The 27,043-nt window shown below is 33.4% G+C and overlaps 1 protein-coding gene across 1 annotated transcript; it reads left to right on the top strand.

The window, feature by feature from the left end:
• On the top strand, nucleotides 9,350-11,020 carry LOC109342263 (GDSL esterase/lipase At5g63170-like). The gene is made up of 3 exons (XM_019580283.1): nucleotides 9,350-9,602; nucleotides 10,221-10,354; nucleotides 10,757-11,020. The coding sequence occupies exons 1-3, from the start codon at nucleotides 9,350-9,352 to the stop codon at nucleotides 11,018-11,020; spliced, it is 651 nt and encodes a 216-aa protein (XP_019435828.1).

Genomic DNA, 27,043 nt, shown 5'->3' with positions numbered 1-27,043 from the left:
GGAGGCTATGCCAGTACTTCAAAAACAATAGCAAAGGTATTCCAATGTGGTTTCTTTTGGCCACACATATTCAGAGATGCAAGGAATTTTGTTCTCACATGTGATTCTTGCCAAAGGGTGGGGATTATATGAAAAAGGCATGAAATGCCAATGAACCATATCATTGAGGTGGAGATATTTGATGTATGAGGAGTTGACTATATGGCACCTTTTCCTACTTCAAACAACAACAAATATATCTTGGAGGCAGTCAATTATATTTCTAAGTGGGTGGAGGTAATTTCATCTCCACACAATGATGCTAAAACGGTCATCAAATTGTTTACCAAGATCAGATTTCCAAGGTTTGGCATCCTGAGGCTAGTTATTAGTAATGGAGGCTCACATTTCATTGAAAAACATTTTGAAAACCTCTTGAAGAAGTATGGTGTTTCTCATCGATTTGGTACCCCTTACCATCCTCAAACAAGTGGTCAAGTGGAAGTATCAAATCATGAGATTAAGAGTATATTAGAGAAGACAGTATCTAGGAGCAGGAAAGATTGATCCTCAAAGCTTGATGATGCCTTATGGGCTTACCGTACTGCATATAAAACACATTGGTGTGTCACAATTTAGGTTGATTTATGGTAAGCCTTGCCACCTTCCATTGGAACTAGAGCATAAGGCGTATTGGACAGTGAAATTGCTAAACTTTGATCTAAAAGTTGCTGGAGAAAAGAGGAAATTCCAACTGCAAGAGTTGGAAGAACTGCGGTTGGATGCTTATGAGAATGCTCGTACTTACAAAGAAAGAACAAAAAGATGGCATGACAAACACATACTCCACAGAGAATTCCAAGTAGGGGAACTAGTTCTCTTATTCAACTCCAGATTGAGGCTCTTTCCAGGGAAGCTAAAGTCTAGATGGTCAGGTCCGTTCAGAGTCACCAAGGTTTACCCTTATAGAATAGTTGATATATGGAATGAGGAAAGGGGAAACTTCAACGTGAATGGTCAATGTTTGAAGCATTATCTAGCAGATGAACGACTGGAGAAACAAACAAACATAACCCTAATGACGTTAAACGAGCGCTTCGTGGGAGGCAACCCCCGCTAGAGGGACATTTTTAAATTCATTAATTTTAGTGTTTTAGTGTCGGCTTTAGTGCCTCCCTGAGTTTGGAGCCTTTGTAGGGGGACGTATATAGTGTCGGCCACAAAACAAATGGTGTTGTTGCCTAGGATATTTGCACCTAGTCCATCTAGGACATATGACCATTTGGGATATGTTTCTCTTCTTTTTCAGGTACTTCCACTACACCCAATGAAGACAACCACTTATAATTGGCACATGAGATACAGACACTTCATACCTAACCCGTGAATTTTCTTTTTCTTTCTCTTTTTGTTTCGATTTTTACATTGGGGACAATGTAAATTTATAAGCTTGAGGGGGTTTTGCATTTAGATAGTTCATTCATTTCACGTATACAATATAGATTTTAAATTTTTTAGGTTGAATATTCATTTATCATGCATTATCATATGTCTCATATATCATATATCCCCTAGTTTGTTCTATGTGTCGTCTATCTACTTTAAATGAAAAAATATGCATGAATGATTATTGTTGATCTATGGCCCTCATTGAAGAAATTTTTTGATGATAGAATAATAACATGAAAGACATTATATTTGACAATTGTGAATTAAATTTGGTTAAATAAAGGTCTTTGTTTCATAAATTTTGCTGAATGTACCAATTGTGAGAATTTTGAGCCAAACACAATAAGTGTTCTGATTTGAATTGACAATTACATAAAACCTTGTTGTTTCTTCATTCATGAGTGCATAATTTTCTATGATTGTATATTCCATAAAAAGGTGAAGAAGAAAATAAATAAATAAATTTCATTCATTCTCTTTTAGAAAATCTCAATAAAAAAAAGGAAAAAAGAAAAAAAAAAAGAAGAAATACAAAGTATACTAAATGAGAAGGGACTGAAAAAAAGGTGTGTTGTAACGAAATAAGTTGATTAAAAAAATGTCATATGATAAAGTAAGGCCTATCAAGATATTTGTATGCCCTTCCAAAACTTCAAATATCTCAAGTAATTGGAAATTTGATAAAGTGAAGCGCAAATCTCTATCCGATATGATATTTTTAGGAATCTCAAGTAATTGGAAAATTTCTTTGATATACAAATCTGCTAGTCTCTCAAAAGAGTAGTTTATGTTTATTGGTGGGAAATGAGTCGTCTTCGTCAAATGGTCCACTATAACCTAAACAACATCGTACCCTTTTTGAGTCCATGGAAAACCACTTAGGAAATCCATTGTAATGCTATTCCATTTCCAAATAGGGATTTCTAACGGTTGGATTTCTCCATCGGGTCGCTTGTGCTTGATTTTTGCCTTCTGACATATTAAGCAGCTCGAGACATACTTTGCTACTTCCTTGTTCATACTAGACCACCATAATATCTTCTTCATATCTTGATACATCTTGATAGCTCCAGGATACTTAGCTTGCTCTTATGGGCTTCCTTCAAAATTGCCATTCTTAAATATGGGTAACTTGGAACACAAATTTGATTCTTGCATCTTAGTACTCAAGTAGTTCTTTCTTGAAATTCCAAGGCTCTTCCTTCAGCCAACAAGGTTCTCTTCTCTTGCAGTTCAGGATCAGAAATTTGCAAACCTTTAAGTTGTCCTAGAAATTCATTGGTCTATAAGCATACCTAAAGTCAAGCTCTTAACTCTTACCTTAACAACTAGGCTCAAATTCCTGAAATCCTCTATCAGTTCCATTTCTCTGACCATCATGGTTGACAAGTGCAAAGACTTTCTACTCAAGGCATCAACCACCACATTAGCGTTCCCAGGGTGGTACTAAAGGTCAAAGTCATAATCCTTGAGGAATTCAACCCATCGTCTTTGCCTCATGTTCAGTTTCTTCTGGTCGAACAGATACTTCAAGCTTTTATGATGACTGAAGACTTCAAATCTCACCCCATAGAGATGATGCCTCCAGGTCTTGAGAGCAAAAATGATCACGACCAACTCCAAGTCCTGCGTCAGATAATTCTGCTCATGTGGCTTTAATTGTCTTGAAGCATAAGCCGTCGCCTTTTTCTGTTGCATCAACACATAGCCCAAGCCTTGCTTCGACGCGTCACAATACACATTTTAGTTCTCATTCGGGTATGGAAAAATTAATACAGGCGTTGTAGTCAATCACTTCTTCAGCTTTTGAAAATTTTCTTCACACTTCGCCGTCTTGAAGGCTTTGTCTTTCCTTGTTAGCGTAGTCAGTAGCAAAGCCAACTTCAAAAATCCTTCAATGAACTTTTGATAGTGTCCTATTTCGTTGTTAGCAGGATCCATAACAATTTCTTCGCTTGATATCATATACCCTGAAAATTCACCAATTCCAGCCAAAATTTGCACTTCGAAAGTTTGGCATAAAGTTGGTTGTCCTTCCAAATATGCAACACTATTCTTATATGCTTCGCATGTTCATCTTGATTCATTGAGTAAATCAGGATATCATCAATAAACACAATTACAAATGTGTCGAGGTATGAGTGAAAAATCCTATTCATGTAATCCATGAACACTGTAGGAGCATTGGTTACACCAAATGGCATCACGAGGTATTTGTAATGTCCGTAACGAGTCTGAAAAGATGTTTTCAGAATATTTTTCGACTTCATACGTATTTGGTCGTACCCCGATCAAAGATCGATTTTTGAAAACATGATAGCTCCTCTCATTTGATCAATCAAGTCGTCAATTCTTGGAAATGGGTATTTGTTCTTGATGATGACTTTGTTCAATTGCCGATAGTCAGTACACATCCGCGTACTGCCATCATTTTTCTTCACAAATAACACTGGAGCACCTCATGGAGAAACACTTGGTCTGACGAACTATTTTTTTATTTAGTCTTCCAATTGCTTCTTCAACTCCGTAAACTCCAACGATGTCATCCTATAGGGAGCTATAGAGATCATTCCAGTTCCAGGAACCAGATCGATAGTAAACTCTATCTCCTATATTGGAGGCAAACCATGAATATTGTTCGGAAATACTTCAGAGAAATCCCTAACTATGGGTAGACTCTGAATCTCTTCTCCACCTTTCTTCTCCAATGATGCTAGAAACATAAATACTTGAGCTCCATCTTTCAGGAGTTTCTTCATTTGATTGGCAGTGGTGCTTTTGGTTTCATAATAAGATTCGATGGGATTTTTAGGATCCCTAAAGATTATTGTTTTGTTAAAGCAGTTCAATATAACATGGTTGTTGGATAACTAGTTCATTCCTAAGATGATATCTAATTGGGATAAGGGCAGACATATCAGGTCTACTATAGAGATTCAATTATCTAGTATTATGGGACATTGGGAGCACATAGTTGACACTATGACGGGTTTGTTGGTAGGTGTTGATACAATTAGGTCATAGGGTCAGGACACTATAGGAAATTCTAATTGGTTTACAACATCATTAGATATGAAAGAATGGGTCGCTCCCGAATGAAACAACACTCATGAGGAAATCTCATTAATACAACATGTACCTTGTATGAGATCCTCATCATCCTCAATCTCAGGTCCGCTCATGGTGAACACCCTTCCTTTGGCCTTAGGTTTGGTCGTTTGAACAATATTCACTTCTTCTCTTTGCAGCTTAGGGCACATAGGCTTGATGTGTCCAAGCTGGTTACAATGATAGTATACGGGGCAGTTGATGATGAAATGCTTCCTCTTGCACTTCAAGCACCAAGGTGATGTATTGTTATTAGAGTTCTCAACTGGTGAACTCATTTTGATGTTGTTATTGTTGTTGTTGTTTCCAGGTCAAAAGCCTATATTGCTGAAAGGCTTCAAGTTTCTGTGTTGGTTCCCATATGGCGATGCAAAGGGCTTCTAGTTGCGGTTGAACAGTTTTCCCCTTCCATGCCTTGGATCGAAATTCCTTTGGGGTCCATAGGAATTTCCGGGTGGAATGACACTCTTCAGTGCCACATTGCTTGCCTTTACACTCTCTTCATAGAGTCAACACTGGTTGACCATAGTAGGGAAATCTAGTATCTATTTATGTAAGAACATCACTTTGAAGTCTTGTCTAAGTCCCCACTTGATTTTAGTGTGGGGCATATCTCGCCAAATCTTCAAATTTGACAACATATTCCCCAACAGTCGTGCTCCCCTGCTGCAGATGCAAGAACTCCATCTCTTTCTTTGTCCTCATGTCTGCAGGAAAGTATTTCTATAGAAATCTTTCCTTGAAAGTTGTCCAGTTGACAATTTGTTCTTCATGCGTCATATGGAAAACTCCCACCAATTTCCAGCCTACTTTGTCAGCATATATGTCGTATAGGTGATCTTTTGTTCCCTAGTTCACATTAGTGCCCGAAATATTCTTTCCAATTACTGGATCCAGTCGTTTGCAGCATTAGGTGCAAAACCTCCTTCAAAATTTGGCGGTTAGTGACGATAGAACTCATCCAAACCTCTATACTAAGACGATCCTTGAGTTGGATGTTGTTGTTGCTTATACAATTGATGCAATTTAGCATTCACATTTTGAATTGTTGCTATCATTGCAGCCATGAAGTCGAGGTTAGCAGCTTCACGTCTAGCCATCGTAAATTTGTGAACATCAGATGGGTATGAGATACTTCTTCTACCAAAATTACCCATCATTTTTATTTTTGCTAGAATATTACTACCACACACTTAAACACACAAAGTCATACAAGAAAGCATGTAAGGCCATGCCCAAGGTCGGATAGGAAAGAACAGCTTTGATATATGTTGTAATGTCCCGAGGATTACTTTATGAATATTGTGATTAAAATTGGATTTTTTTAATATATCATTAAATTTTTTTTTACTTATATTCATTTATTTTTCGAGACATCGCGTTCTTAGTAACATAAACTGCGGAAAATCAATGACGGTTACCTAACGATAACTGAAAATGATACAATACTTTCTTAATACTTCATCATTAATAAGTATACTTGACCCTACAACACGTATAACGAGGTGTTTCTTGGTCAAGTAAAATGTCAGTACAAAATACAATGCGAAATCTAATCATCGTCCAACTGAAGCTATACAAATAGGCTGAATTTTTAAGCACTACAAAAGTACCCTATGCAGATACTCAAACCAAAAAAGCAAAAAGGAAAAGGAAATAGCTCATAATAGCTAGCTCCAACACTAACAGGGGCAGTAGCACCCTCACTTGAGTCCTCCTCCAGCTCGGAGTTCAGAGAGAGATCTATCACCTCGATAGAGTCCTCTATGTGGACCAACTCCACAGAATCGTCATCTTCAGATTCCATCTCCTCCATAGTATCATAGGCAGAACCCCATGACCTAATCCCTGTCCTAGCATACACATGTGGTTCTGGCATTGTATGTCGAGCGACTCTCCTGAGCAGTGTAGAACGGGTCACATCATTTCAACTCCTTCGCCTCATTGACGGTCCTGCAACAACTGGTCCACAAGGAGTCGATGACTGGGTTGATGACACATTAGGTACTAGCCTCCGGCCTAGTAGAGTGAAAGAAGTCTCCATAACTGCATGGTGAGATGGAAAGTGCATAGTGGTGTCATCACACACCATCTCCAACTCCAGGCCACAAGGGTCTGTGTAGGTATAGCGGTCCCCATTAATTCTCTTCTTTTCCATATTGCCCATAGAGATACATAAGGACGGAATAAACTTTTACAAAACATAATAATAAAAATTATTTTTCACCTTTTGTTTTAATAATTTATTATTTTATCAAATAAGTTGAGAGTATAAATTAGACCATATGATAAGCAATGGTATCATTCTAATATGGAGACACAAAATACTAATACCTTCCCAATCTCTAAAACCTTAGTTTAATTTTATATTTTACAAATTGGGCATAAAAAAAGTTTTATACATTTTGTTCGCAAAAATATAATTGACTCCAAATTATTTGAAAAATATTAAAATTTTACCATTCATCTTCTAGAGTCGTGTAACCAATGTTAATTGTAAACGAGATGGAAATCGATAAAACTTATATTAACCTATAGTTCACTCTTATCCCAAGATATCTAGATGGAAGAAAGTCAACATTTTTTATGTTCCAACTGCCTCATATCCATAATCCATGCGAGATACACATTTCTATAAAAGCTAGCTATTTTGCCATAATTAAAATAATATTCTATGTAATAATATGGAAAAATAGTAAATTATTAATAACAAAAGCAATACATTTATCATATGACTAATAGATATTGAATCATCAATTAAAATAATAGTGTAATGATTAATAAAATATTTTTATTATAAGTAATTAATAAATTATATTTAATGAAATAAATGCCAAATAATTTTTAATAAATCATGATAAAATGGATGAAGGATCATGATAGCTCACTTGTTTTTTCTCGGGATGGTCCTGATGAATCATTTATTTTCTTTGAAGTTATCTCATTTTTAAAAAATATATAAAAAGTAGGATGAAGAAGGGTTGTCGTCACTTTTTTCCTTGGATCATCATTTTAATGGTTTTGATCAATCTTATTAATATTGTACCGGTCATTAAACCAGTTAGGGTACTGGTATAGTGGTTCAATCGGTGATTCACTGATTAAATAGCATACCAGCGAAATAGATATACATATAATATATTAACTAAATGTTGAAAAATTAATAACAAACCATTTTTTTATTTTCATTAAAAAAATAATTTTAAATAAAAACTGGCTGGTATGACCGGTATGGTTCCATTGAAAACCGGTCACTATAACCAGTTTTAATCAGTGTGATTACCTAACTTTTATAATTATTGTATTGCACTGGTATTTGATCTGATTCACAGGTTCAACCGGCTGGTATGAAATAGTTTTAACAACACCGATTTTAATGTGCCACTACTTTTTTTTTTTAATTTTCTTGTTTATAAAAAAATATAAATAATAAAAACTTATATTAAAGATGGAGGAATATTCACTTCTTTTCATCCAGTAATCCTTTGAACGGTAGTAATACATCAATTATCTTTTTAAAAAATTTCATATTAGTAAAAATAAAAAACAATAAGGATCTATATTAAAGATGGAGAGATTCATAATATTTCATTTCTTTTATGCCAAGGATATTTTGAATGGTTGTGATACATCATTTATGTTCTTTGAAATTCCCATAGTTATAAAATATAATAAAATAATAATTTATATAAGAATGGAGGAATGATCATAATGAGTCACTTGTTATGCTCATAATATCTTTGAAAGATAGTAATATGTCACTTCACTTGTTTGCTCATAATATCTTTGAAAGATAGTAATGTGTCACTTTTTTTCTTTAAACAGTTGTGATGTATTACAAGTGTCCCTTTGTATTATGATTATAAACCCATAATATTAATATTATTAATATTAAGAGTAAATTATACTAATACCTCTTGAGTTTTAGAGAAATTATATTCCTCACTTTTCTATACCTACGTAAACCCCCTAACTTTCATACTTTCATTACATTGACCACCCCTGCATGAGAAATACGTGTATTTTTTTGAATAAAAAATATGATAAATGCAATTAAGTTAAACATAACATGATATATTGTGGAGAAAATTCCAAATAATATATTAGTCGATACCTCTTTATTATCTTTCGTTCATTACGATATAGTATAAGAACATTTTAAACAATATCTCTTTAGAATTGTTTATATTTTGTAACCAAAAATAATAAAGATGCATAACGTTAATATATTATTTGGATTTTTCTTCACAATATATCATATTTTGTTTAACTTAGTTACATTTATCACATTTTTTGTTTAAAAGATTACATTTAATTCTCATGCAGAGGTGGTCAGTGTAATGAAAGTATAAGAACTATGGGAAGTTTGTGTAGGTGTAAAAAAGTGAAGGGTGATTTGTATAATTTCACTAAAACTCACGGGTTTTAATGTAATTAACTCTAATATTAATTAGATTATAAACTGAAAAAATAAAACAACTCAATAAACGTGATGAACATATTGTGTTTTTTTTTACTTCTTTTCTTGATTTATATGTTTTTCCCCCGATAAACTAAGCTTGTTATTATTACCAAATAAAATTGGTTTATAGAAAAGCTTAGAAACCAAAAGTACGTCAAAATAACCAAACATGGAAAACATAAATCCATGGGTTTTATTAAGTAATTATACTTTTATTGTTGGTAGTTTACTTTGTTTGATTGGGATTACAATCGCTATTTAAATTCAAGGATTAGACACAATAAGGTGAAAGAACCAAAATACTATCAACCACATAATCACTTCATTTAGAAAATCTAGTAGAGAACAAAAATGGTTCACTTACTCATTGAGAGATTAGTGGTGGCTACTTTGATTTTATGTGTCAGCATAGTTCCCATGCTAGCCACAGCTGAAACAAAGTATCCAGCATTGTTTGCATTTGGAGATTCAATCCTTGATACAGGAAATAACAACAAACTTATATCGATTATTAAGGCTGATTATCGTCCATATGGAATGAGTTACAATGGAGGAAAACCTACAGGCAGATTTTGTGATGGAAAAGTTCCTTCTGATTTGTTAGGTAACTTTAACGGCTGATATTATACATTTGTTCCCTTTCACTTGATATAACCAGGATTTATGACCATGCGCATCTTTTTTACAGAATAAAACGATGATCTTTAAATACATGCTTATAAAAATAAAACGATGATCTTTAAATACATGCTTATAAAAATAAAACGATGATCTTTAAATACATGCTTATAAAAATAAAACGATGATCTTTAAATACATGCTTATAAAAATAAAACGATGATCTTGTTTTCGAAATGTCTTTAAATTAATCACTTAGTGACGGTTGTTTGTAGTTTTGAGTTTTGACTACTTATTTATGATGTAGCTTTCTTTTATATCAGAAACAGTGAGTTTATTAATAGAATACAAGGGTAATAATATCTTATGGTTTAATCGGGATGAAATTTGTTATTCCATTTCATGTTTTACTCATATGCCAAACTTTATTATTGACCAAAACACAACATTTATAATAGTTTAAAGAAAATAATTTCTTAAACATCATAATTTTTTAACAAAATGAAGTTCCATATCGAAATTCGTTCTAGATGAATCAAACCCATAATGCTGCTTTTTTTATGATACAATAAATTAACGTTTAATGTAAATATGATCTATTTAGCTGCTGCTTTGGGAATCAAAGATACCTTGCCACCATATTATAAAAACGAAGATTTGGACGTTAAAGAGCTTCCAACTGGGGTATGCTTTGCATCAGGCGGTGCAGGATATGACAACAAGACATCGGAGTTCGTGGTATTATATTAGTAGTTAATATTTTAAATTGTGTTTATGATTACAATATAATTCGGTAGTAGTTATTGTGATTGTTATGGTTGTGGTATGATTATAGCAATTGCAGTTAACCCAAATACTATTCGATATGATTGCAATATTGTCTGTTATATTTGTATCATTATGATTGATTATCATACCAAAATTTCTGAAGAAATGTCGTTGTAGCAGCCTAGTAGGGTCTGGAATTGCAATATTATGGACATATCATTTAATGCAGTACACGATTTGATAATAATGATAATCATATAAATTTCATGTTTTTCATAAACTCAAATGTAAAAGTAATTCTTTTTATTGTATATTTCTATGTTAATAAATACTTCTAAGTCATACCTCATATTTGTAATGTGTATGTATCAGAGAATTTTATCACTATACGACCAACTTGACTTGTTCAAAGAATACAAAGGAAAGTTGACAGAAAGTGTTGGGCAACAAAAGGCATCTGAGATCATAGCAAATAGCTTATATATACTTTCATCAGGAAACAATGACATTGCTATCACTTATACACGGGGAAAGAGACTCATGCCTTTCCCTAAATATGCAGGTCTCTTAGTTGATTGGACCGCAACTTTTCTTAAGGTTCGTGACCCATTTCATCAATTTATCATAAGCTTTTAAGTTCCGAATGTCATAAACACATAAATGAAATATGTTGTATTTAGCTCCTCCTGCATATTCTAACAAGTATTCGAAAAATTATGGGAGCAATAACATGTTTTTTAAGATTTTATTTTAAAAAGGTTCATCTTTTGTTGGAATTTTTTTTGAGTGAATTTTGTAAGGAACCTGAATATAAAATAAATTAGATTGTATATTATTTTAAGCTATCTATTAATAGCTTTTAGATGAAGGGTTAAATGATTTTTTAGACAAATATTCGTACATAAAATTACTTTTCATAATTGTAGGTAAGCATAAATAACTTTTGTATTATATAAAACAACTATAAAATATATTACTTTAATTTTTTACATAATGTATAAATATTCACATTTTTAAAACTTTATCGATCCTAAATTATTACACACCTGACACATATTGTTGCTGAAGACATTGACCTAATTTGTGGATGTGATTCTAAAATAGTTCTTACAGTTCAAATAGTTCGTTGGGAGATCTTCATTCATGAATTATAACATTTTATCACGGGTTAAGTGAAAGAAACATATAAGTGAATTTGACATAACATCTTGACCCAAAACTTTAAGGCATTAGGTATATGGGTCCATCCACTTATATGCTCTTTAACTCATCCATTTTTGCTCAACGTGAGATTCTTCATTCACACTTGGAATACCCAACATCTCCCCTTCAAGTGTGAATTCCCCTTCGAGTATTGGATACACTAGAGCTCAACTCTCTACCCACTTGCATCGCCGTTGGCTTATCCTTTCATCAACTTAACATACTGCATTGATCTCTCGCCAGGAAGACTTTCGACACAAGGTTCTGCTGACCACTTGTCGCTTCAATACTCCATTGAGCCACCGAACTATTGGCTCTGATACCACTTGTTGGGAGATCTTCATCCATGGGTTACAACATTTCTCGATGGGTTAAGTGAAAGAAGCATATAAGTGGGTTTGACACCACATCTTGACCCAAAATCTTAAGGCTTATCTTTCACTTAGCCCATGGAGAAATGTTGTAACCCATGGATGAAGATCTCTCAACAAGTGGTATCAGAGCCGATAGTTCGGCGGCTCAATGGAGTATTGAAGCGACAAGTGGTCGGTAGATCCTTGTGCCGAAAGTCTTCCTGATGAGAGGTCAAGGCGGCGTGTTCCGTTAATGAAAGGATAAGCCAACGACGATGCAAGTTGATAGAGAGCTGAGCTTTGGTGTATCCAATACTCGAAGGGGACTTCACACTTGAGCGGGAGATGTTGGGTATTCCAAGTGTGAATGCAGAAGTCTCACATTGAGCAAAGATGGATGAGTTAAAGAACATATAAGTGGATGAACCCATAAATCTAATGCCTAAATGTTTTGGGTCAATATATGGTGTCAAACCCACTTATATGCTTCTTTCACTTAACCATGAAAAAATGTTGTAATCCATGGATGAAGATCTCCTTACAGAATATATGGATAAGACAAGCTATATATTTAGTTAGCTAAAACTTTATATACTAGCCAGGTTTTATTTTTCTTTATATTAATTATACACATTAACGTTAATATATTATTAATGAAGGATCTATATGCACTTGGAGCAAGGCACGTGTGGGTTTTTAGCACATTGCCACTGGGATGCATGCCAATAGGTAGAGCTACAGTGGGGGGCAAAAAGTGTAATGAGTTGGAGAATGGATTTGCGCTTCAATTCAATACCCTGTTACAACAAAACCTTACATCTATCAAAACAACCACTCCAGATTTTGACCTTCAATTGGTTGATATCTTCACTAGTCTGAATTATATTATAGACTCCTATGCTCAATTAGGTAATTTTTCAATACTCAGTCGTTTCAGATATATTTACAAGTTGATTTTTAGAGGGCAACAGAGGTAAAAGAAAGATTTGTGAAATGACTCTCAAATTTCCCCCATTTTTTTTCCCTCCAAAATCAAATTCACAATTAAACCTTAGAAAAATATTACTTATACAATGTAGTCAAACAAATTTTGCAACAAAATAGATTTCTGTTTTATCATTTTCAAGATATTTTATTTTATATTAAAAGGTCCTTAATAAAATTTTACTTATAAAAAAAATAGTTATCACAAAAATTGTGGACCACTAAAATACTAATTGATAGTTTAATACCACAAGAGCTTCAACGTTAATTTGTTTCCATCATTTTTATCTACTTTACAATAATGATTTCAGGATTTGAAAGCCCAGTGAACTGTTGTGGGGGCAAGTCATTTGGATTGGGAGAGTTGTGTTCCATTTTGACAGGCACGTGTAAAAATAGTTCAACACATGTTTTCTGGGACTTTGCTCATCCATCACAGAGAACTTATGAGATCCTTGTCGCTGAAATGATTAAAAAACATGTACCAATATAAAAGGGCTTTCTTGCCTCTTTTCCTAGAAATGTAGTTTCACATTAATGATGAGTAAGCTTTGTGATTCTAATGTAATAATTATGACGATAGTACTTTACAACTATGATACTGAATATTTATATCAGTATCTATATTTTGGGTTGTGGAAGTACTTAATTTTTATTTATATTTCTAATATGTAATAAATGTATCAACTGAAATATCAATTTTGGTTGGGACAATCATGAATTTGAATTAAGATATTGTTATTGCTATAAATGTTTTTTTCTTCTTCGATCACGTTCCTTTCTCTGTCCTTGGTTGTGTGATTTTTTATTTTTGATAAGTAAAAACTTATTAACAAATTGAAATAAGGAAAATATCACAATTACAAAGTGAGTGCTAGCAAGCTAAACATATGCATTAGTGCATTACAATTACATACCCTACTCCATTATTGTAAAACTATTCTCTTTCAAAAGTCCCACATCATCTAAATTTACGTACAATAATAATGCAAATAAAGAATTGGGGTGGTATTCCAATCGAACCAAGATAGGATAGACTTAAATTTTCCTTTTATTCATAGTCATGACTTGAGTTTCATTGCATCAATTATATCCTCCATAGTTGCGTCCCTTTTGTTGAAACTTGATACATTCCTGTATATCAAAATTACAGTCATCTATATCATCACAACACATTGCACAAACTTCTATCACTACTAATAGGGAGTGATGTAATAGATGCTCATTTCCGGTTGAAAGAAACACTGAATTGAAACTCAACCATTCCCACACCAAATAAGAGAAGTGATATGAGAAAAATAGACGATCCACAAATTCCTCTTGAATATTACACTAGATAACCTTAAATATTACCCATTTACATTCACACCCCTATGTGCTATGTGTAGTTTGGAGGGAAGTCTATTGAGTATACTTTTCCAGGGTAGCATTCGAGTCTTCGATTGCATCACAAATTTCGAAATCGAGTGAAGCACCTTTATGTTGTCTACTCCATTTGCACTCTATTGCCAAATGACATTATAAGCGGATTTGATTGTATATGTATTTGACACATCATGAATCCAGCTCCGCTTATCTTCTATTTCTTCCTTCATATATGCAAGATTAATCACCTCACCAACTCCTCAATCCTAAGTTTCCCCATCATCAAAAGGTTCTCTCCTCCCCCTTAAGTTCAATTTCCACTTCTCCTCTACCCATTCACCTAGCTCACTAACCAAAATTTATTTATCCATATTCAAATTGAAAAGTCATTAAAAAGAATCTTGCAAAGGTCCTTCACCCACCCAAAAATTAGACCATAATTGTTTTTTGTTCTGCAGTACTTTTTCAAATCCACTCACCAAATACCCTTGACCAAAGGTTGTCTCAAACGCAATCATCATTAAATCTCTCCACTAAAGTGGTTTTTTAGATTCTTCTATATTTCTAATCACAAACTCAGAATTATCTTGAACCTTATATTTAGAGTTAAGGACCTTAACCCAAAATTACTCTATTTGTAAGCAATGCCATCTCTACTTAAAAAGTAAAGCTACATTAAATGATTCCAAATCCATAATATCCAAGTCATCCTTGTCTAACCCAAGAAATCTTTTCTTCCGTCCCCTACCTCCTCAAATAAAATCTCTCTTAATTTTTTGTAATTTCCCTTATTATATTCCCCAGAGCTTTGTAGAACAAAAAAAGATAGACTCATGAAAGATTTAATAATGTGTTTATTAAGGATACTCACCCACTAAAGGATAAGAATTGACCCTCCCATTAAGATAACATGGTATTAATAATAGGGTCATCTTAGTTCTTGAAATAAATATGAGGAAAACATTGATATTTTTTTGAAGATGCTATGTGGGAAATAAATATTGGAGTATGGGAGGTTGAATAATATAGACAAAAGAAAAAGAAGTGGTTTCACAAAATAAATTTAGTGATTATTTATTCTAAATACTAAAGGTTTTTTTAAAGCAAAGGTGAAGTAGCATCTGAATTATATATTAATAGAAAACCATTACAAGGGACACAATGAACCTAATTACAAGTTTTTGAATATATAATTAGGAAGTCTTAGACCATTTCTAGAGCAATCTTCTTGAGTGAAGCTTGGAGTAGAGATCCACCAAGAATAGGACTTAGTATAAATAATATAATTGGCCAATTTATCTGCACAAATATTACCTTCCTATATATATATATATATGAGATATTGTGAAATTCATTTGGGAAATTAATTTTTTGCACAACAACCATCTATTCAGTAGCTTCCATGAAGGCTTAACTTTGTCTTTGAAGATGTCCACCACTAGAGTCAAGTCACACTCTAACCACAAAGTTTTCCAACCATTTTCATGAGCCAATTCTGTTGCTAATATAACAACATGAAGTTCAGCAAACAAAGCATCCTGCATTTCGAAGTAGGCAACAAAAGAAGCCATGAATTTATCATTATTGCTCCTGAATATGCCTCCCCACTAGCATAACCTGGAGCTCCCTGAGCAGCACCATAAATGTTCACCTTCACCCAACCTCTGATAGGAGGCTTCTCAATAATCTCAATGATTTTAGGGGCCTCCGAATAGTTGATTGATATGTTCCTAGCCCCGAGGATAGAAAATTCTTTTAAGGATGGTTTGGCATAGAGATTTGATGAATTCCCTGATAGATTAGTGGCAGCTATTAACTTGCTTAGAGTTTGAGCCACTCATAACCTGTAATCATCAAATCTACTTAGATTTGTGCTTTGCCAAATAGTGTTAATTGTGCAAATAATGCTAGCCACTAAGACTTGTTTAGTTGAGGACTCCAACTGTTATTACAATTCAGCAGGACAAAGGATATACTAGATGTATCCAAGTTAAAGCCAAAAGTGTGATTCAGCCAATTCCACATAGCAGATGTATAAGGGAAAAGAAAGAAAATGTGCTCAGATGTTTCATAGTCAGCCCAACAAATGCTGCACATTGATGCTAGATTACAACCCCTTTTTTTTCAAATTTTTATCAGTGGGCATTTTGTTGTTCAATAGTCTCCAAGCAATGAAAGTTTTTGAAGGATGAACAACAATAGACCAAATGAGCTTACACCAATTCCTTTGAGTGCTAGAAGGATTGAGATTTGAGTAAGCTTGTTTTAAAGAGAGAGCCCCATCTGAGGATCCTTGCCACACTAATTTGTCTTGAGAGTTTGAGATGAAAGTGGCTGAAATTATGCATATTGTATCAGGGGATAGATCAGCCAAGATTGAAGGGATTGTCCATTTTGAGTCCTGAATAAAATCAGTGATAAGTGCCAAAAATCCCTAATTTTCATACACTTTTCATAATACTTATCCTCTGAAAATCATGCAAAACCAAATCTTTGTGCAATGTTTCTAGGAAAAATGATATATATAGTCAAGCAAGGAGGTGTCCACATAGGCCATTTTGATGCACACATGAAGCTGCTCACTAAGCAGTCTGGCATGGACAATTGCACCGCCCAGCTGACCTGACACAAACTTGAATCGGTCAGGCACAAGCTTTACACGGTCAGACTCAAGTCTGGAACCACACACCTAGCCAGATCAGGACAAGCTGCTCAAAATGGCAACTCACCGTGGCCTCAATCGCAGCCAAACGGGCTGGACCCAGCAAGGGGTCAACTTGACTTAGCCACTAAGCAACCTTGACATCATATATGACCTCACTTGACAAGGCCCCCTGATCACTTTTCAGAGTATCCCACAATAGCATGGTCATGTAGCTTACAACTAGCTTTGGTGAGTCAACACGAAGCAGCTGACTAAGCTGCTTGGTCATGGACCAAACCCATGCTGAAGGGTGTGGTGCGCCTGGCGTGGGCAAGCAGGTGAGCCAAGCGGTGCCCTAGTTTGCCTATAAATAAGACCCCATTCCTTCCATTTAAAAAAAGGCACTTACACTTGAAAAAAAACTTCATTCTTCATACTTCTTCTCTCTAGATTTTGTAGCCTCAGTTCTAAAGCTTGTTCTAGGTAATTTCTTGTAAATTTTACTTAGAATTCAAGAGGAGAAAGGAGATGACAAATGTGATACAAAAATAAGATTTTATAATCTCATTTGGTTCCAAAAGCATCTCATCCTTGGAGAGATGGCTCAAGCTCCTGAACATTGATTTGGATTATGGTGTAATATTATTTTTTCTCTTCTTTTGTATTATCTTTTGAAATCAATACATTCAAGTTATTACTTTTTGGTTAAGTTTTGATTCTTTATGAAGTTCTTAGTGCGGTTTTAGCTTGATCACCTAAAACTTGATTTAAAGATAAAAAATCCTTCTTCTTAAAGTGTTGACAAGTGAACTTAAAAGTATAACCTACACCTTAGTTCACCTGTGATATCAAACATCTATTTTAAACAACCTATGTTCAAGGCTAAATCATGTTAATGGAGCCTGATGTAGGGTGTCATAACCTACTCCGACGAGTGACACTTAACTATCATTTAACATATTTCATAAGGTTTGAAAATCAACTTATCATTCTTGGACACTAGATGAAGGATTTAGAAATGATGTGTGGAATTAACCAAAGGTATAACACATAACTTGTTAATGTTTTTCAAAATCATTTCGAGTTTAGAAATAGTTCGATATTTCAAACCAATTTTCTCCTCAAGAATTTGTTAATATTAGTTTATGTTTTCCTTGCTAATATTTATGCAACACAACACAAAATCATCAAAAAGTGTTTAATCATTATTTTTTCTATAATATGTCTATATGATTTTCTTCTATTAAGCAATTCTCTTTCGTTCGACATTACCTTATACTATATTGCAATTGAATCTTGAAAGAGATGCGAATCTAAAATAGTAAAATGTTAACTTATAAATTTTAATTGTTGACAAAGAAAGAAACCTTGAATCAAAGTGCAATTTAATTCATAAATTCTATCTTTATGAAAAGGAAAAATCACAGTTATATTGAGTGATCTAACTACTAACTTTTACTTTCTGTCATTTACATTCTGCAACTAACATTTATTTTCTATCATTTACATTTCCGCGACTAACATTTATTTATTGTTTTATTCTTTATTCTTTATACCAACCCTTCAAAAGAAGTGGTACGGTTAAATTATAATTTTATTACTTTATTTATTTGTTCTTTACCAACCTTCCATTAGGAAGTTGTTTGGTTAATAAATAAAAACAAAAATAAATATCACTCATTATCATTTGTGTTAAATTGCTAAATTCATACCATTATGTTGGCGTTGGAATTTATTTCAATAAAGGTAAGTTTTTGATTAAAGGAACATTCTTGAAACCATTATACCAGCGTTGGAATTCATTCGAACAAAGCTGAGATGACGAGCAAAGAATCAACCTGTCATTAAATAAACCAACCAGAAACTTCACTAGTCACTAAATAATAACAACAACCTCTGAAAAATCTTTCAACAAATTGGCGCTGCTGCTGAGAAATTACTTTTAATAGAAACTTTCTTATATATAGCATATTATATCATTAATAATTGTGCGTTAAATTTATGTTTACTTTTTTTTACAAATTAAATTTGAATTTGTATAAACAATGTAAATTATAAATATTGTCTATTCTTAATCACTAACTTTCTTGTGAAAAAAAAAACAGAAATATTTTCTTTGATGTATGCATTGTAGGAAAGAATAGGTTGAATTTTCTTTCGATCCAGAACTTGAAATACTCTACGAAAGAAAAAGAAAGCCCAAAGGAAAGCCAAGAAAAAATCAGAATCAATGACCAATAATCATCAAACTAGTGAAGGATCAAGGGCAGAAAACCAGCAAAATACTGGTGGATTTGTCAGTTTCATGCCGAGAACCATGATAAGGATTGGGAGACCATCTAGTACCCAAAAGAACCCAAAAAATAAAATATGGATTGGTATAGCTGATGTATGCCAATCCATTTGCCGATCTGGAGAATGAAGATCCATACAACCATCTCACAAAATTTTATGAGTTGGTTGGTACTGTTGGAGTATCTGAAACAGAAGAGGAAGCTACTTTTCTAAGGGTTTTTCCTTTCACTCTGATAGGGAAAGCCAATGAATGGTTTCTAGATCTGCCTCCACATATTCAGAATAACTAGAACCTGGTGGAGGAGAAATTTATGAGAAGATACTTTCCGCAATGAAAGTTTATGGATCTAAAGACAACTATATCCACCTTTGTTCAACCTGCTGGGGAATGTCTTTGTGAGTCTTGGGATAGATTCAAATATATGCTAAGAAAATGCACAAATCATGGATTTGATGTACAAACTCAAATCCACATCTTCATCAATGGATTGCAACAATAGCACAAATAGATTCTGAAAGCAACAGATGACGAATAACTTTTGACTAAACCACCGCAAGAATCCATAGATATAATTGAATCCATGGCCATGAATGACCAGAAGAGTCAGCACCAAAGAGGACCACCACTAAGGAGAAGTGGAATCTTTGAATTTAGCTCAACCGATACAATGTTGGCTCAACATAAACTGCTTCAACAACAACTTGATAAAGTGATTCAAAAGCTTAATGATTTACCTCGACAGATACGAGAATCTTCAAAGAAGCCAATTTATAGGTGTGACCATTGTGCTACAATCATGAGGTGGGTCATTGTCAAAATGAGGAGGTCCATTTTATGGGCAATCCTCCAAGGCAGAACTTTCAAAATAATTATCCTTAAGGAGGTAATAATCAATTTCAGAGGAATCAGCCTTGGAGACAAGATAATCCTTAAAAACCACCATCACAATTCTACTCTAGGAATAATCAGTACCAACACCCAACACATGAGAAAAGTGTTAAACTAGAGGACACACTAAATCAGTTCATGCAAATGACATTGTCAAACAAGAAGAACACTAATGCATCTCTGAGGAATATGAAAATTCAAATCGGGCAGCTGGCCAAGCAACTAGCTGAAAATTAGAAATCAACATTTTCAACTAATACTAAAGTGAATCTGAGAGAGCACTGTAATGCTGTCCTAAGGGGTGAGCCAAGCTTATCTGAGTAGTGGAAAGAAGGTGGTGAATTCTAATTATGTAGGTAACATGCGCCAAGCTAGTGACGGTAAAGAAGTGCTTGCTAGGAGGCAAACCAATACATTTTGGAAATATATATATGTTTTTTCTTATTAAATTTCTTTTGTCATATTCTTTAATTTCAAATTTTCAAAGAGAAATTTGTGAAAAAATATTTTGGTCTACAAAAACAAATTTTTGAAAAATAAAAATGATTAAAACATATTAGGGGTCAAAATGGACCAAACTTGTGAGCCAACACGACCCAACATGGGCAAAACCAAAACCAGAAAAAGCTGACTAGTATAGCTAGCGGGGCTAACAAGGTGCCCAATGCACCTACTGGTGCCACATAGGAGAAAATCTCCAAAAAAGGATTTCCCTCATCCTCTTATCCTTTTTGAAATCCCATCCATTTGAAAAAAACCCTTGACTGAAAATCTACTCTCCCGAACTCCTCCCAAAAAGTCTATCTTCTTCTTCAAAGTTTCAAAAGCTTCAACAACATGTAAGTAATCATATATTTTTAAGCTTTTAGTTTATGTTCTTCTCAAGGAAATTTTTAAGCATTAAAGTCAAAAAATAAAAGTTCAAACGGATTGAAAGATAACCCCAAATTTAAAAGTTTCAAAAATTTTAATTCTTGATTTTTTTTAAAGAAATCATATTTAATTGATGATCCTCTTTAACTTTTCATGATATTTGTGTTGCATGTGTGCTGAATATGAATAAAATATTGTGCATGTGAAAATCTTGTCTAATTTTTTTTTTGAAATTTGAAATTTTTTTAGACTTTACTCCAACATGAATTTAGTTGATTCATGCATTTATGAACAAATATGCCTAAACATGACTCATTCATGATTTTGGAAGCAATTGCTGAAGAACAACATTTCCAAAATAAAAAACAAATTGCTAGCTATCGTGGGATTCAAGTATATATAGAAGCTTTCATAACATCTATGGCTCTCATCCAAATTTACAAGGTGTAACCTATGAAGAGTTTGTTACTAACACTCAATAGCCGGATGGGAGATCGCAAGGCCTTGATGAAGATGAAGAGGATTGAACAAAGCAACAAATTCAGTTTTCTCTTTACTTTATTTTTATGCATTTAATATTTTGCAAAACTATTTCCTTGTTTTCATAATTTGAACTTTGTTGTTTACTTCCTTGTTTTTAAATTTAGTTTGAATTATGTTGTGTGATTTAATTTATTTACGATTTTTCTTGTATAGATATATTTGTTAATAATTTTCCATATTCATCAAGCATCTCCACTCCAAAACACATTTTTTTCATTGGCTTGAGGACATGCCATCATTTGAAGAGGGGGGACATGGTTGATGAATATGTGAAAATTATAATTTTTGTTAGAATGTACTTTTCTTTAAGAAGTAATTTGTTTGTCCATAAAAACTATTATTCTTTTATCAAAAACCGAATCAAATTGGCTAAATGAAATAAATTGACAAAGATTGCATGATTAGAAAAAAATGCTAAGGCATATTTTTAAGCTTTCATTGAGAAAAATGAGATATAAGCCTTAAACTTTTTTGTGAAAAATCACATAATCTCATAACAAATTTCATGTAACATGGTTGTTGCAAATAGTTTTTCAAAACTAAAGTGTAAACCCAAACCAATTAAGGGAGTGAGCCAAACACATGTGAAAAAGAGTGAAATCAACATTTGTTTTGTCTAATTAAACTTATTTTAATCTTTAGTTCTCTTAAGTGCATCAGAATCATAGGAAATGATCAATGCATGTTTATTCTTTAGTTGAACCAAAATGATAAAAAAGTCTAACAAAAAATAGGATTATCCTTTGACACGCCCCTTTGAGCCAAACAAGGTGAATTAAATTTTTCAAACAAACCCATGAACAAAGAGAACATAAATTTTTAAAGTGTTTGAACAAGAATAAGTTATGGGGAAAATGGTAGGCTCGACTTCTTGAAATAAGAAAAAGTGAAAAAGAAAAATTTCAATCTCTTTACAAAAGCAACCAAAGTTGCTAAAATGATAAAAACAAAAAGAGATTCAAAAATACAAGTAAAGAAAAGCCAAAAAGAGCCAAGATTCAAAAGCTAAGAGGTTGGAAAAGGAAATTATCGAAAAAGGGGAGTAAAAGTGCTTCATAGAAAAAAAATTAAAATATTTGCTCTCTTGAAATAAATTTGTTTATCCAAGAAAAACCTTGATTTTTTCAAGCCAAGCCTCACTACAACAAAATACAAGTCCTTAGTAATCCTAGATTTAATATGCAATTTAAGAGAATATGTAAGACGAAAACCAAGTTCAAATTACTACATGCAAATGTTTGAATATTAAGTGAAACACTTACTTCCCTTGAAAAGTTCTATCTTTGAACTTGTGTGCACAACAAAATACCTTTTTTTGGATTGGAAATTATTTGCTTTAATTTTGTTGCACATTTTTTGATGAACATAAGCATGAAAAATTAATGTTTGAAGCATTATGTGTGAATTTTTCACATATCTTGAATAATCTCATAAAATATTTTGAGCATGCTTAAGCAAAATTTTGAAATCATGTCCATCTAATCACAAACATTAGCCAATGTAATTTGGATATACTTTACCATTGTTTGAGGAAGAACAAAGTCTTAAGTTGGGGGCATTTGATAAGTGCCAAAAATACCTAATTTTCATACACTTTTCATGTCACTTATCCTATGCACACATGCAAAACCTACTTAATTCAATACTTTTTAAATAAATTGTCACATTTTGATCTTTTATTTTTGATCAACTCGTTTCCAAATCTTAGTGTAAAGTTTCTAGGAAAAATGAAGAAGAAGAAAAAATATATAGTCAAGCAAGGAGGTGTCCACACAGGCCATTTTGATGCACACATGAAGCTGCTCACTAAGCAGTCTGGCGTGGACATATTGTACCACCTAGCTGACCTAACACCAACTTGGCTAGGATAGGCACAATCTTTACACGGTCAAACTCAAGCCCGACACAAGCCAATCTGCAGAAGCAAGCAGCTCAGCGTACACCTTGGGGCCGCCCAGCTGGAACCACACACCTAGCCAGAACAGGACAAGCTGCTCAAGCAGGCAGCTCAAAGTGACCACATAAGTAGCCCAGTGGGTTGGACCCAGCAAGTGATCAACTTGACTTAGCCACCAAGCAACCTTGATATCACGCATGACCTCACTTGACAAGGCCCGTTGAGCACTTTTCAAAGTAGCCCACAATAGTCTGATCAAGTAGCTCACAACTAGCTTTGGTGATTCAACACCAAGCAGCTTACTAAGCTGCTTGGTCATGGACCAAACCCATGATGAAGGGTTTGGTGCATTTGGCGTGGGCAAGAAGGTGAGCCAAGCGGTGCCCTGGTTTGCCTATAAATAAGACCCCATTCCATCCATTAAAAAAAAGGCACTTACACTTGGAAATCACTCAATTCTTCATACTTCTTCTCTCTATATTTTGTAGCCTCAGTTCTAAAGCTTGTTCTAGATAATTTCTTGTAAGTTTTACTTAGAATTCAAGAGGGTGAAGGAGATGGCAAATGTGATACTAAAATATGATTTTGTAATCTCATTTGGTTCCGAAAGCATCTCATCCTTGGAGAGTTGGCTCAAGCTCCTAAACATTGATTTGGATTATGGTGTAATGTTATTTCTTCTCTTTTTTTATTATCTTTTGAAATCAATACATTCAAGTTATTAGTTTTTGGTTAAGTTTTGATTCTTTATGAAGTTCTTAATGTAGTTTTAGATTGATCACATAAAACTTGATTTAAAGATAAAAAAATGCTTCTTCTTAAAGTGTTGACAAGTGAACTAAAAAGTATAACCTACACCTTAGTACACCTGTCACATCAAACATCTATTTTAATCAACTTATGTTCAAGGCTAAATGATGTTAATGGAGCCTAGAGTAGGGTGTAACAACCTACTCCGATGAGTGCCACGTAACTATCATTTAGTGTATTTTATAAGGTTTGAAAATCATTTTATCATTCTAGGACACTAGTGTTAGATATCAGTGGCGAAATACACCTAGAAGGGGGGGGGGTTAAATAGGTGTGGCAGAGCTCAAGTTCTACTTCTCTGGTTTTTCATACTTGATGAAAAATGCCCAGTTAATCGATTAACCAGTGAGCTTAATCGATTAAATCTAAACAGAAGAAGAATGATCATAACAAAAACTTGCATAGTTATTAACCACCACACAAATAGATATACAACAAATACTTTTATGCAAGATTAATAAGAACATAGCAAGGAACAAGCATGCAAAATATCAGCTCCAAACTTGCATTAAAACATCTTGAAATATAAAAGAGAAAATGATATAAAAGATTACACAAGGATTTTATCCTTGTTCGTGTTGCTGTCCACTTGAAAACTACATCCAGTCCTCCCCTCTGATATGGGAGATTTTCCTTCTTACTATAGAACACAATGTACATTACATATACGCTTCCAAATACAAGACTCGAACGCTCCTTTCTTGGAACCCAAAGAACTTTGTCACCCTTGGTTTGACCTTTCCCAAAACCGCCTCCAAGAAAACCTTTCTTACCGTGATTCGGCCCCAGCCAAGGTATCGCTCTTTATCCCAAGACCTCCGAGTCTTTGTGTGAAGAACATCTTACCTAACCGCAGCTAGGATTTTCCCAATCCTTGAGTTAACAATGCTTTGAGTTATGAATGAGTACTTAATACTCAAATATTACAATAAAGATCAAAGACTAAAACCTAAGCAAGAACTCACAAGATGTCCTAGTCTAATATGAATGTTCATGCATGAGGTTTCTGAAAATATGCAATCATAAAAAAAACTATCTCTTTTTCTTTTCAAGAAACATAAGAATGATGCAAGAAAGCTTTTCAAAGAATCATGCAATATGAATATAAAAACTAAAGTCTTAGCATGATCTAATATTTCTCCTAATTCAACATGCAATATTTTCTCCTAGATATAACAGTGAGTGACTCGAAAATATGCAGAGAGAATGATGTAAAATTGTATGGATTCTTGTGCCACATATGCTGAGATTTCAATTTAAATAGAAAACTGTTTGAAGTCCTAGTTAATCTATTAAGTACCCATTTAATCGATTAACGGGTTGCTAAAAATAATTGTTTTCAATTTTTTAGTTTTCTGTTGAAACTACAATTCTGTGCAATACATGGTAAACTACCTATATGATATATGCTCATGCAATACATGATTTCCAAAATATAATACCTTTAATGCACAAAATCAATGTATTCAAATGCATGAACCTAATTATCATATATTTCTAGATGATGTCTCATTTTAGTGGATTAATTACTTTATTAAGTCTTGTGAGACTCACACCTAGATTTACTTAACCTATACTCAATATTTATGGCAAGCATCTTAGACTTCTAAAAAGATAATAAAGAATTATAACCTAAGTCTAATAAGTCACCACTTGAACCCTCGACATGTTGATTGTTGAGCCATCTACTAATTCTTTGTCTTCATCAAAACATAGGCAAACGTTGCTAATGCAATCCTTGACACTTTGCGCTCTCAACTAGATGAAGAATTTAGAAATGATGTGTGGAATTAACCAAAAGTATAACACATAACTTGTTAATGTTTTTCAAAACCATTTGTATTTTAGAAATAATTCCATATTTCAAACCAATTTTCTCCTCAAGAATTTGTCAATATTAGTTTATATTTTTCTTGTTAAGTTTTATGCAACACAACACAAAATCATCAAAAAGTGCTTAATCATTATTTTTGCTATAATATGTCTATATGATTTTCTTCTATTAAGCAATTCCATTTGGTTCGATATAACCCTATAGTATATTACAATTGAATCTTGAAAGAGATGCAAATGTAAAATAGTAAAGTGTTAACTTATAAATTTTATTTTTAGACAAAGAAAGAAACCTTGAATCAAAGTGCAATTTAATTCATAATTGTATCTTTGTGAAAAGGAAAATACACAGTGATAATGAGTGATCTAACTAGTAATTTTACTTTCTATCATTTACTTTCAGCAACTAATATTTATTTTCTGTCATTTATATTTCTGTGACTAATATTTATTTATTGTTTTATTCTTTATTCTTTATACCAACCATTCGAAAGAAGTTGTACGGTTAAATTATAATGTTATTACTTTATTTATTTGTTCTTTACCAATCTTCCATAAGAAAGTATTTTGGTTAATAAAGGAAAACAAAAATAAATATCACTCATTATCATTGTGTTAAATTGCTAAATTCATATCATTATGTCGGCGTTGAAATTTATTTCAACAAAGCTGAGATGATATAAAATTGTTAATAATTCAATAAAGCTAAGTTTTTGATTAAATGAATATTCTTGAAGCCATTATACCTGTGTTGGAATTCATTTCAACAGAGCCGAGATGACGAACAAAGAATCGATCTGTCATTAAATAAACCAATCAGAAACATGACTAATCACTCAATAATAGCATCAACCTTTGAAAAATCTTTATCAATCAGCTACATAAGCCCAAAAGAGGCTATGAAGATTTTTTGGAATTTGAAGTGAGTCTAAGAGAGGGGTCTCTATCTAAATGTCTGTCTAGAAGTTGA

This window comes from Lupinus angustifolius, chromosome LG03, assembly GCF_001865875.1.
Source record: "Lupinus angustifolius cultivar Tanjil chromosome LG03, LupAngTanjil_v1.0, whole genome shotgun sequence".
Classification (NCBI taxonomy): Eukaryota; Viridiplantae; Streptophyta; class Magnoliopsida; order Fabales; family Fabaceae; genus Lupinus; species Lupinus angustifolius.
This window is presented reverse-complemented; position numbering and strand designations above follow the sequence as displayed.